General features: G+C 39.0%; 1 protein-coding gene across 8 annotated transcripts in view; it reads right to left on the reverse strand.

Annotated features, from left to right (window-relative positions):
• Positions 1 to 13,788, reverse strand: part of RBFOX2 (RNA binding fox-1 homolog 2) — a 274,079-nt gene that overhangs the window by 190,542 nt on the left and 69,749 nt on the right. For all 8 annotated transcript variants that reach the window (XM_068561300.1, XM_068561293.1, XM_068561291.1 and 5 more), the window contains exon 2: positions 6,850 to 6,900. In XM_068561300.1, the coding sequence (XP_068417401.1) occupies positions 6,850 to 6,900 (51 nt within the window). The remainder of the gene's footprint in view (positions 1 to 6,849; positions 6,901 to 13,788) is intronic.

The raw sequence follows: 13,788 nt of genomic DNA on the forward strand, positions 1-13,788 counted from the left end.
TTTTAAAAAATGTACAATAGGTCATGTCGCTCCCTGCTTAAAACCTTTTAAAAGTTTCACACTAAACTGAGAATAATTTTCATTTATTCATCCAACAAATACTTATTGATCTCCTCCTACATGCCAGGCTCTGCTCTAAGCAAAGTCACAGCTTACACAGAACTTATATTTTAGTGGGAGAGACAGACAATAAAGTACACACACTAGATAATTTCAGATAATGATGAGAGAGCTGAAGATAAGACTGAATGGTCAGGGTATGTATGTGGATAACTTTAGATTGGTGTGGTCAGGGAAGCTTCTCTGAGGAGTAAACTTTGTCCCTGTGACCTGAATGAGAAGGTGAAGATCTGGGTCCAGAGCACTGCAGATCTGAGGTAGAGGAGACAGTGATTCCACAGACCTGAAGCTGAGATCAAGCTCGACGAGTTCAAAGATGGAAAGAATGCCCAGTGAGGCTGAAGCTGATGGTAAGAGGGGGGAGAGGATGAATTACAGAGGTAGACAGTAAGCGCACATAGAAATACTCCTAAATCCATACAATGGGATACAGTCCACCAAAAAAAGAAATAAAGTACTGACACATGCTACAGCAGGGATGAACCTTGAAAACATTATGCCAAGTGAAAAAAGCCAGTCACAAAAGACCAGATATTGTATGACTCTGTTTTTATGAAATGTCCAGAATAGGCAAATCCACAGAGATGGAAAGTAGATTAGAGGTTGCTCAGGGCTGGGGTCGGGGGATGGGGAAAGGTGAAGTGGCGACTAAAGGCTATATATGGGTTTTCTTTAAGGTGGCATTTTTAAGGACGACAATGATTAGAATTTTGTTTTTCAAAACTACAGTCTGCAATCCATTAGTGGGTTCAGAAAATCAATTTTGGTCAATCAACTGTTGGTCATAATCAACAGGTTTTTTTTTTTTAATGGAATGGAAGAGAATGGAAAATATCACAGTGCTTAGAACATAGTAAGGGTTAAGTATTATTTGGTAAGACTCATTTAACTCTAAGTTACATTTATGTGTGTGTGTGTGTGTATGTGTGTGTGTACTGGGTCATAATGCAAAAGGTATTACTTACTAGAGGTTGCCATCTTTTTTTTAAGCTTGAAATCACTGAGCAAGAACTTGAACACCCTCACTATGTCCTCCATTCCAAATCTCCCCAAGGAAAGAAAAGCAGCCATCATTTCTTTGCCACCAAACCAAATGAGTATGACAGAAAATGCATTTGCTATTGCCCATGGCTCCCAATCAAAATAAGTAAAAGCCCTGAAAGTTCATTTGCAAAAAACTGGACAAAAATAAAGTCCATTCCAGGGATAACAAAGATAACTGGTTAGAAAAAAGGAAATTAAAAATTCTCAAGAAGAAAGAAAATACTTTTGGGAAAAAAATCTCTTAGGTCATTTAAAATCTATACTCTAAATTAAAAGTAAGGCTGCTACTCCAAATTTAAATCCCTAATTATCCAAGTCACATCTGTCAACTTAAACATCTCCTTTGATATTTCCATTTTGGGGGAATCACTTGAGCATGTCCATATAATAGTTTTCAACAGACTTTTAGAAAAGTGAAGGAAAAAATTTTCTAAGGAGCCACTGACTAGCATTTAAAAAATCAGGGTCTAATACTGTGACATTAATTTTCTTTACCTTAAAGATGCAAAATTATAAAAGGAAGGTTTATGTCATTCCTCATGGGCATGTTTTTCTTGACACTCCCAGGAAAGCAGTGTTCTCTAATCTAAACAGCAAATCATAATCACAGTCCACAGTGCTGCTGGCAAGCGAAGTAAGTAAGTTAATAAAATACAAAAAGACAAACTGTGGACCATAAGCTATTTTAACAAACAAAATAAGAAGTAAACTTGATAGAAATAAGTTATGCAAGGGACCTCCAGTTCATGTGAAGACTTTCCAAGCTGTTACATTCTCCAAAGATTCCATAGTATCTTATCTTGTCACATGAGGAAGAGAACATCCCCATTCAAAGAGGAGAGAACACTGACAGAAGAACACAAGAGGGAAATACAAGACATGGAGGCTGAGAATCCAGGACTCAAGTCTAACTGTGCCACTAATTCTGTGACATGGGGAAATTCATTTAAAAATTTCTGGTTTGGTTTTCTTAGCTACCAAATAGGGATAATAAAGCCTGACCTTCCTAGCAGAGCTATTCTGAAGATCAAAACTGAATATAGGGCTTCCCCGGTGGCACAGTGGTTGAGAGTCTGCCTGCCAATGCAGGGGACACGGGTTCGAGCCCTGGTCTGGGAGGACCCCACATGCCGCGGAGCGACTGGGCCCGTGAGCCACAATTACTGAGCCTGCGCGTCTGGAGCCTGTGCTCCGCAACAAGAGAGGCCGCGATAGTGAGAGGCCCGCACGCCGCGATGAGGAGCGGCCCCCACTTGCCGCAACTGGAGGGGGCCCTCGCGCAGAGGCGAGGACCCAAAGCAGCCATGGATAAATAAATAAATAAATAAAATTAAAAAAGACAAAAAACTGAATATACTGATACATGGAAGCATACACTGTAAACTGAAGAATTCCTCACCAACATTAGTTTTCATAATTTACTAACATTCTTGGTTCCATAGCTGATGCAACACCTGAACCCAACCAAGAGTCTGTGCTCTCATCTTCAGGTTCTCATCCTGAACCCAACCAAGAGTCTGTGCCATGTGAATGTCAACGCTTCACGTCCACAGGTCAACTGTGGGCAATCCGCCATGCCATAGTCCCAAACCTGATCACTCCAGTTAAGGGAACACTCGCTGTATTTCTTTAATCATAGCTAGGATGACCATACATCCCATTCATCACGGTTTGCCTGGGACTGTTTCCACATTAGCATCCCTTTTCTCTCTCAAAAGTGCCCCAACTTGAATGATAAACTACACAGTCACCTTAATTACAACAGACATAAGTTGTGGCACCAAGAGGTGACAGACAAGGGGCTAGCCTTAGGACTCCCACTGTACTTTCCAGGAGCCCCCTGAAAGCCATTCCAAATAAACGAACAATATGAGCAGAAACAGTAAGTTTGCTATGCAGAACTAAGGCCCCTTCTAATCAGATTGCTGCTCCCAGGTCCCTCCTGAATAAAAACTCTGGAGCTAATACACACAAATATTCTCTCATTTAGAGAACATTACAAACCCACAAACTATTCCACCCTTAATCAACACTTGGGAACTCTATCATAAGCATGTGCACGTACACATAAATCACAAAGAGATGGTCAGCTAGGAATCTAAACCACTACATTGTGTCATCAACCTAAAATCCTGCATGGCCTTAGATAAAGCATTCAGCCTTTCTGAGCTGGTTTGCACTTCTGCTAATCTGGAACAATGTTTGTCTCCTCCACTTGCACGGAGAGACCACATTGGCAAGCACAGTGACGTGCTTGGAGAGTTTTAGAAAAGCAATGGATTGCCATCCCATAAAGCCTGTTAACTGGGAAAGGAGGCTGAGGTGACCTTGCATAAAAAAGCAAAACCTCTACAAGGTGACAGGTGGTTTCTTTTCCCCCTCCTTTCCTTCGCAGGTTTTTTTTTTAAATCTTTTATTTACTTTATTTTATTTATGTATTTTTGGCTGTGTTGGGTCTTCGTTGCTGCGCACAGGCTTTCTTCTAGTTGCGGCAAGCGGGGGCTACTCTTCATTGCGGTGCGCAGGCTTCTCATTGCGGTGGCTTCTCTTGTTGCAGGGCACAGGCTCTAGGTGCGCGGGCTTCAGTAGTTGTGGCATGTGGGCTCAGTAGTTGTGGCTCGCGGGCTCTAAAGCGCAGGCTCAGTAGTTGTGGCATACCGACTTAGTTGCTCCGTGGCATGTGGGATCTTCCCGGACCAGGGCTTGAACCCATGTCCCCTGCATTGGCAGGCGGATTCTTAACCACTGCGCGACCAGGGAAGCCCCCTTCACAGGTTTTTAATTCAAATGCGTTACCAGGGGTGTATGCAACAGGGTGAAAAGGGTCACTGTAACAGTGAAATACTGGCCCACTTAGTGCTAAGGAACTTTGTTGTTATAATTCTTAACTAGGGTCATGGACTCCTAGATTCATAAAAGTTCAACATCAAGGGATCTGTGAAGGCCCCAAATGATAAATAAGTAGAGTGAGTGAGCAGGCATACTGCAGATGACCACATTTTCCCTTTGTGAGTCAAGAGTCCCCAGTATAGAGGACCCTCAACAAATAGAGGACAAATTTCAGTGCTTATTCAGCTGCTAACCTGTACTGTTACCTTGGATAAGTCACTTTAATCTCTGTGTGCCTGTTTCCTTATCCTTCCAAAGGAAATACTTGCCTTATCCATTCAAGAGGTGGTGGTGAGGATGAGATGAGAAAATATTGATGAAAGCTCTCTGCAGTGGTCAAAAGATTATCATTTTTATCTCTTTTAAAATCACCATTAGATGCTGATAGAAATCCTGTCTGGGGATGGTTCCTATCTATTTAGAAAAGAAACATAAAAGAATAAGGAAAAGCAAATAAAGAGTCACACAATTAAAATTCACCTTCACCCCACTCTCTGGTTCCTGGATTTGCTGAGCCAAACCACTCTGGGAAGATGTAAAGATCACAAGTTCAGTTTCTGCCCAACTCGGGCTGCTCAGTGACCAGTGTTTCACACTGATAAATGCCTCCCAAATCTCAGAGCATGAAGTGAGAGTTCACAAGGTTAGGCACATTAATTAGCAGGACTCATTTGGATTCTGTATTCATCAAATGCAACAAGCAGCTATTCAATATTCGCCTGTTTGCACTATGCTAAGGTCTCTAATTCAAAGATCCAGACAGAAAAACAAAATAAAGCCCAAGAAAATAAACTAAAATAAACCTGTCACCATCAGAATGTGCCTCTATGTAAATTAAGCAGCTATAAAGCACAGCAAAAGGGTCTGCATAGGCCTACAGCAGAGACAGTATGAGTAATGTGCAGGCTACAGAAGTGAGTCCGGCTGCAAAAGAAAGGAAAAATAAAGTAGTTCCAAGCAGAGACTACTTTTTGTGCTTTAACAAATTCCTCTTAACTCCTTTTGCTTAATTCTTTATTGATCTGTAATCCCCAGAGGAAGAACACAGCATTATACAGTACTTTTTCAGATTCTTTTAAACTCAGTAAGTCTATTCCCATACTTAACTTTGATTAGTTTTACCTTCCTGTATCTAAAATAAGCCTGTATCCAAAATAAGCAACATTTTATAAGTAAATATTTGCATGAGTATACAAAACTAGATTCAGAGACTGACCATGATCCCTTATGTTTTAAGGGTCCTAGGTAGAAAGTACACGATGAAATAGAAAATATCACTTGTTTTAAAGCAGCCCATAGGATTGTAGTTTTTGACCTTGGCTACACAAATCACCTGTAGGAATTTCTAAATATCTGAAAGGCTAAGCCCAATCTTAGACTCACTCAATCAGAATTGTTGGGGGCTAGATCTCCAGGCAACAGTATTTTTTCTGATATATGGCCAGGATATAGAAATACTATCAAAGGACATAAATTTCACAGCTTACAGAAGCTCTATCTAGGGCAGATCCAAAGCAGAAAGAAATAAAAGAAAGACCCTCTATATTCTCTTCAGGTTTGGGGTAAATGACCGTATCTTTCACCAAGAGCTTCCATAGGACAATCTTCAATTCCGACAATGATGATCCCACTGGGAGATGAACACAGAGATGAGCAGCATTTTCTCTCCCCCCTTTTCTCCATACCCTACGTGGGACCAGTCTGATGCCAACACGACACCAAAAGTACCAGAACTGGGCAAATACTCTCAATCTGGAAGGCCCTCAAATAGGTGACTATTGATTATGGGGCCATCCTGGTTTTTTAAGATCAGCTTCAGGGTTTTGATGAGATTTAATTAAGTTCTGGAAAGGGGAGCTATGTCAACCCTTTGGTTTAGCACTCTGATGACATATCCCTTGGACAAGCCGAATAATGGTGGCTTTTTTTGGACAACCCTGTAAGGAATGGTGGATAGACATTCAAAGCTATAAATGATGGCTAGAAATTGAGAGATGTTTCTAGGAGCTACCATTTTAAATCTCCTGAAGAAGATCAATATCCCCAAATAGCAAAGAGGCTAGGTGTCTTAAGCCACACCATTTCTCTGAGGCAGCCTAACCTGTTCTACCCTAACTCTGTGTCAGCCTCACCTGCTCCAAATAGCAAAAGGATAGGGAAAGCATTTGACACACTCACCTAAACCATACCGAGGATATCCTGGCAGGAAACAGTTTTGCTCTAACCCACAATAAAGCCTGGGCTTTTTCCAATCATCCTCCCTATCTAACAAAGAAAGGCAGCAGAAACTTCCCTCTCTCAAGAAAGCCTTCCCTGATTAAAACCATAAGGCTGAATTCCCCCAGGGAGGAGAATGGAATTTTCTTGTTGCAGATTATTGCAGGGACTCAAAAAGTCTGTGCAGGCAGGGGCTAAGTGGCTGGGAATAAAGAGAAAAGTCCAACATTTAGAATTATGAGACATCAAGAAAACCAGGTTAAAAAATTATCATACAGCCAGGAGAAGAAAAAACAAGCAATTACGACTGTGCCTGAGTGACTTTCCCCCTATAATATCCACAATTTCAATAATGTGATTACAATATTTTTAGGGTTAAGAAATATATTTTATTATATCTCTAAATGTAAATTCATTGCTGAAATTAACCATATCACTCTCCAAAATAAATAATTTCAGGAAATGCTCTCTATCATAGCATCCTTAGATAAAACACACACACACACACACACACACACACACACACACACACACACACACACACACACATTATCTGAGTTATAAACAGCTTATACCAACCTGGCTGTCCCGTGCTGGGAATCCATGATAACCTGGGGTCAGAGGCTCGTTCTAAGACAAAGGAAAGAAAAGAAAACCGTAAGACAAAAGAAAGTGTTGAGAATCATCAAAATCATCCAAAATGATCAAACATAAATTCCTGCACCAGTTCCTAAGGTGTTCTACCTAACTTAACTATATACATCTCTCAGTTTAGCACGTATGATATCAAAAAAACAAAAACAAATAAAAAACAGTATTTGCTTAGGAGCACTATTCATAAGCGCCACGTTCCTCCTTGTACAGCTACATGTTTCCTTCTCAGTGTATCTCAAACAGAGCACTACTGGGATTTGGGGCAGATCAATTCCTAACCTCACACCGTGGGACTCTAGTATGCCTGGCCCTTAACTTCTAAAAGCCAGTAGGCTTTCAGTGTCCTGAACACTAGGAAAACCAAAAACTTCCACACATTTCCAAAAGTCCCCTTGTTAGGAAGGAGACAGTACCACCCCTACTGAGAACTGTCTCTTGACCTGGTAAAGTTTTAGTCCCTCCCCTCTATCAATCTGCTTTCCTTCAGTTCTTTTAAACCTAGATGAAAGTCCACCTCTGTTCCGGACTTCCTCTACCATCCTACATCATCCTATGAACTCAAGTGACTCCTAATATGTGTAATAAGTTAAAATTTACTGGGTTATTTGTACAATTTACTTTTCATATTATTTATAATTTAAAACATCTTCTTTTTGTAAAGGTGTTTCATACTGAGTGCCTCATCCTCACATTAACCATTAAATCAAGATCCTTGAGGGCAAGAATGATAGCGAATAAAAGCTATGCAAACCCTAATTTAATACAATGTCATACAATATGAGCACTCACTCATGGCTTACTTGACTCATTCAATTATTCAGTCAACATATATTGAATACCTAATATTTTCAAAGTTCTGTTTAGATGACTGTCAGAATAAGTCAGTAAAAACAAGCCCCTTGCCTTCAAGGGAACTTTTAAATGGGAGGAGATACATGTGCACACAAAGGTGTAAATGAGAACACAGTGCTTTCATAGTTTTTCCAAGGTGCTCAACACAGCTATCTGAAAGATATGCATCCTCTTCTTCCATTCCTACTAGCAGAACAGTAAGTTAAGAAGAATTTTCATTGATAGGACCTTCATTTATGACGAGAGTAAACCTGCCACCTGATGGTACATCTGCTATGATTATATCCATATCTTTGATCATCGAAAGTCCACACTCCTTTCAAAAACATGAAAGCCAGGGGTCAACTTAAGCTCCCTGCACAGACCCCATGTCTTGTTCATCATGGTTTCCCCACAACCTAGCACAGTGTCCAACACATGGTGGACATTCAGAAGAATGTGTAAATAAATAAATGAGGTTCAATAACCAGAAATTATTAGGCATTCAGTTGCTGACTCAATCATAGACAACCCAAGTTCTCCTTTTTTTTCCTAAATCTCTATTTTGGACATTTATAAATTAAGTCTCCCTAAAGAGAGTACACCAAAGATAACTGCCTTTAAAAATTATAGGTGCCAAAATGATCCCGAGAAAGAACAAAGTTGAAGGACTCACATTACAAAGCTACAGTAATCAGGACAGTGTAATACTGCCTAAGAACAGACGTACAGACCAATGAAGTACAACTGAGAGTCCAGAAATAAACTCTTGCAGTTACAATCAACTGAGTTTTCAAAAGGGTGCCAAGAAAAGCAATGGAAGAAAGAATAGCCTTTTCAACAAATGGTGCTGGGACAACTGGATATGCCATGTCAAAGAATAAAGTTGGAACTCTATCTTACACCATATACAAAATTAACTCCAGATAGATCACAGACCTAAAATCATAAAACTCTTAGAAGAAAACAAAGGATTAAATCTTCATGACCTTTGGATAGGCAATGGTTTCTTCAATATGACTACAAAGACACAAATGACGAAAAATAGATAAATGGACTTCATCAAAATTTAAAACTTTTGTGCTTCAAAGGACACCATCAATTCTGGGGATCTAATGTACACAGAGTGATTATAGTTAACAATACTGAATGATATACTTGAAAGTTGCTAAGAGAGTAGATTGTAAATGTTCTCACCACAAAAAATAAATGGTAATTATGTGACATGTTGCAGGTGTTAGTTAAAGGTATGGTGGTAATCACTTTGCAACATATTAAGTGTATCAAACCAACGAGTTGTACATGTTAAACTTACACAATGTTAATGCCAATTATGTCTCAATAAAGCTGGGGAAGAAAAGACACCGTCAAGTAAGTGAGAAGACAACTAACAGAATGGGAGAAAATATTTGCAAATCCTTTGTCCAATAAGGGACTTGTAGTCAGAATATAAAAGAACTCTCAGAAAGACAACCCAAATTTTTAAGTGGGCAAAAGTTGCAAACAGGAAGTTCCCCAAACAGGATATACAAATGGCCAATAAGCACATAAAAAGATACTCAACACTGCTGGTCATTAGGAAAATGCAAATCAAAACCACAATGAGATAACACTTCACACCCACTAGGATGGTTATAATCAAAAAGTCAGACAATAACAAGTGATAACAACAACGTGGAGAGACCGGAATCTCATACATTGCTGTTGGGACTATAAAATGGTGCAGGCACTTTGGAAATAGTTTGGAAGTCCCTCAAAATGTTAAAAAAGAGTTACCATGTGACCCAGCAATTCCACACTAGGTATAACCAAGAAAACTGGAAACATACATCCACACAAAGCCTTGTACACAAATGTTCATAGCAGAATTATTTCATAATAGCCAAAAAGTTGAAATAATCCAAGTGTCCATCAATTGATAAGTGGATAGGCAAAGTATTGTATATCTATAACTGAATATTATTTGGCAATAAAAGGAATGAAGTGCTGATACAACAAAGATGAATTTTAAAAACATCATGCTAAGTGAAAAAAGCCAGAGACAACAGGCCACAAATTATATGATTCCATTTATATGAGATATTCAGAAGGGGCAAATCTATGGAGAAAGAAAGTAGATTAGTAGCTCCAGGGACTAAAGGGAGTGACTGCCAATGGGTACTGGGTTTTACTTTTGGTGATGAAAATGTTCTGGAATTAGTGATGATGGACTCACAACTCTATGATTTTGCTTAAAACCACAAAACACTAAAAACCACTAAAAACACTTTAAAAGGGTGAGATTTATGGTCTGTGAATTGTAGGTCAATAAACCTGTTATTTAAAAATAATAATAATAGGCTATGTTGGCTGGCTATTTTCCTACAAATTTTTACAGGGGAGACACACGCAGCTTAGACCATAACAAAAAGAACAGGGCTCCTTCCGAAATCCCCAAGTGCCTTGTTTGTTCTGGAGTCTATACATTTACTTCAATACCATTCTCTACAGATTTTAACAATGATGATGATAAATGTGATAATAACCACTAGATATTGAGCAACCAATCAGGCATGGTTGCAGGATGGAGGGCAGGAGTAAGAGAAAGTGGCAAAGAGAAGGAGATAATAAAGCACAGATAATAGGTGGAAAAGTCAAACTTTTAACCCAGGTCTGTTGGACTCCAAAGCCCCTGTTCCTCCCGCTTTATCAAATTCTCTAATAACCATTCCATATTATTCCTCTACAGTAAATTTCAAGATTGTCTGGGGAAGGAGTTACAGGATGAAGAAAGTCATCAAAAACACCCAAAAGCATCACTAACAAAGATTTGTCACTCCCAGAGATACCCCATGTATAAACTATATTCTTGAGTTCAACAATGCAGAAAACTTTTTGTAAAGAAAAAAAAAAGTACATTCCTACAAGCAAGTATTGTCAAAAACTTTAACAGCAAAGACAGATGTAACAGGTACACAGAGATGTGCCAGAGGAAACGGACTTCCTCCTTCACCTGCTTAGCAAAGTAGCCCTCGTTTCTTCCCCATCTCTCACCCGAGGCTACCTGGAACTCTCCAGCACTCAGACACCACCGCCTCTCTGAAAGTGGACTACACTTAACGACAAAGGTTTGCTTTCGTTTTTAATTTTACCACGTATATATCTGTCCCTTCAAAATGCATGAACTTTGCATGTTTTTGAATTTTATAGAAATGAATCCTATTGTATAGCAATTTCCTTTTTTCTCATATTACGAGATTTATCTCCACTTACGCATGTCACTATATTTCACTAATTTTGACTACTGCTTAATATTCTATCTTATGACTATGTCACAATTTATTTACCCCTCTTGTTTTCCTGTTAATAGATATTTAAGTTGTTTCCAGTTATACTCACAAACCACTGCTGCCTGTGAACATTTAGAGTTGAGGTATCACTTTCCACCCACAGACTGACAAATATGAAAATGAAAATATGACAAATTGGCAGGAAGAAGAGTAAATAGATATCTTCACATCTAATAGTAGGAAGATAAGCATACTGGGACTACTCTTTTGGAAAGCAATTTGACAATAATTATTAAAATATTAAATACTCATACCTTCTTGTAATTTCATATCTCTGATCTCTTTATCTACTAGAGAATCACCTGAACTTGTGCTCAAAGAAGCATGTGCAAAGATTTTTCAGTGCAGTGCTGTTTGCAACACTGAAGAACTAAAAAGCACCTCAATAATAGGGAAGTAGTGTTATCAACTATTGTTGATATTGTTGACTATTCAACATCCTCTGTTAAACTGCAAGTGTTTTAAAAGGTAAAATCTCAATGAACTATCTCAAATCATATTAAATGACAGCAAAACAGTCGGTGTGCTAGTCCTTTAAATCACAATACAAAAAGAGGTATTTCTACATGCATATAAAAAAGTAAATAAATGCATAGAGAAGATCTAGAAGGATATACAACAAACTTCTAACAGTGGTTCCCTCTAGGGAGAAGAATGAGATCTGTGGAAGGTCGAGAGGGCATGCTTTATCTGAATTATTTGAATTTACAAAATGTAAAATTCATGTATTACTTAGAGCATAAAAAAGAACCAAAGAAGTCACTATTACCAGTGTTTTATAATGTACAAAACACCTTCACATAATCTTATTTAGTTCTCACGATGCAGAAAATAGGTTTTATAACCCTCATTTTACAGATGACAAAACTGAATTTCAGAGAGATTTAATGATTTGCTCAAGGCCAAATAGCTAATGATAGTGGCTGAGCTGCCTTCAGACTTAGGTCTTTTAACTCTATTCCCAGTACTTCTGCTACTTCATGACAACTAGTACAAACCAGTACTGATCCTGGTAGAGATTACTATGATTGTCTAATAACATGCAGATCTGAGTTTTTAATCAGTGTAAAAATAATAACTGAAAGTTATCATTTTTTAAAATTTTTATTTCATATTGGAGTATAGTTGATTAACAATGTTGTATTAGTTTCAGGTGTACAGCAAAGTGATTCAGTTATACATAAATAACTGAAATTTATAGCAGACATGGAATTACAAGGCAAGCTAATGGAACAGATGGGACAGAAATCAGATGTGTTAAACTCCAAAGAGGAAAGGCAGCTATACTGCTATAAGCAAGAGTTATTGACCTAGTAAGACTGAAAGACTTAGAAACTGACTGCCAAGGCACAGAAGCTGCTCAAAAATAAAAAGAATATATAAGAAATAAAATACCAACCATAAGAATTTTACTACAGAGATAGCAATGAAACCTGTTTAGAAGCTTCTGGTAAGTGAGTGTGTGAAAGAGTAACAGAAGGATCCTTAAGTAACTGGCAAATACAGCAACTGTGATGGATCGTGCACGTACAACGGACACTGAAGGAAGTGAAGAAAAATATTACCTGACATTTGTATTCTTCACTAGCTGCTTAGAAGCTCCCATTGCACCTATGTTTGAAAAATCCATTTAAGCAGAAGAATCTTCATTCATTCGGTAAAAGTGGATTCAACAACTGCTCTATGACAAGTACAGTGCTGGTATCCCTGCCCTTGAGGAGCTGTGAGTCAAAATAATTACAAAATAATGTGATTGATAACATAACTAACACCTATAAGAAGAACGACAGGACTCCAGAAGATCTTTTGGAAAAGTGTGTATGGGATTTGGGGGTGGGGGGGGGGAGAGTTGAGTGGGTAATAGCCTCTAACCTCTTATTGGAGGACAAGACCTTCACACTGTGATGGACTGATGCATGCTGAAAAGACACAATGGATTTTAAAGCCACTTTTCTAAATGCATTCTGAAAATCATCAACATCATTTCTAAATGATTATTTAGATATACATAATGGGCCAATATATTTGCCCATTCCAAATGCAAATTACCCAGAATACTGCATCTGGGAGGTACAATAGAAAAGAACTGCTTCCTTAAGCATTTAAAAAATACAGTTAAAAGAGAGGTACTAAGAGGACTTAACAAAACTGAAAATCAACAAAGCCCTGCTTTCGGTACAGAAATATAGCAGTGATATAACATACTAGCAGGACTTCCCTGGCGGCACAGCGGTTAAGAATCCGCCTGCCATTGCAGGGGACACAGGTTCGATCCCTGGTCCAGGAAGATATCCCACATGCTGCGGAGCAACTAAGCCCATGAGCCACAACGACTGAGCCTGCGCTCTACAGCCCACGAGCCACAACTACTGAGCCTGCGTGCCACAACTACTGAAGCCCGAGCGCCTAGAGCCCGTGCTCCGCAACAAGAGAAGCCACCGCAATGAGAAGCCCGCACATAGCAATGAAGAGTAGCTCCCACTCACTGCAACGAGAGAAAGCCTGCGTGCAGCAACGAAGACCCAACACAGCCAAAAATAAAATAAATTAATTAATTTAAAAAAATAACATGCTAGCTATAAATCCTAAGCAATATCAATAAAACACTAACTGAGGAGCCTAGGGAAGACACCACTCTGCCGTCTCCCTTGGTTTCACCTACTTAACAGGTCATGTGTTCAGCGTCCAGAGATTTATTACAAGA

The sequence above is a fragment of the Eschrichtius robustus genome, chromosome 13 (genome assembly GCF_028021215.1).
Source record: "Eschrichtius robustus isolate mEscRob2 chromosome 13, mEscRob2.pri, whole genome shotgun sequence".
Classification (NCBI taxonomy): domain Eukaryota; kingdom Metazoa; phylum Chordata; class Mammalia; order Artiodactyla; family Eschrichtiidae; genus Eschrichtius; species Eschrichtius robustus.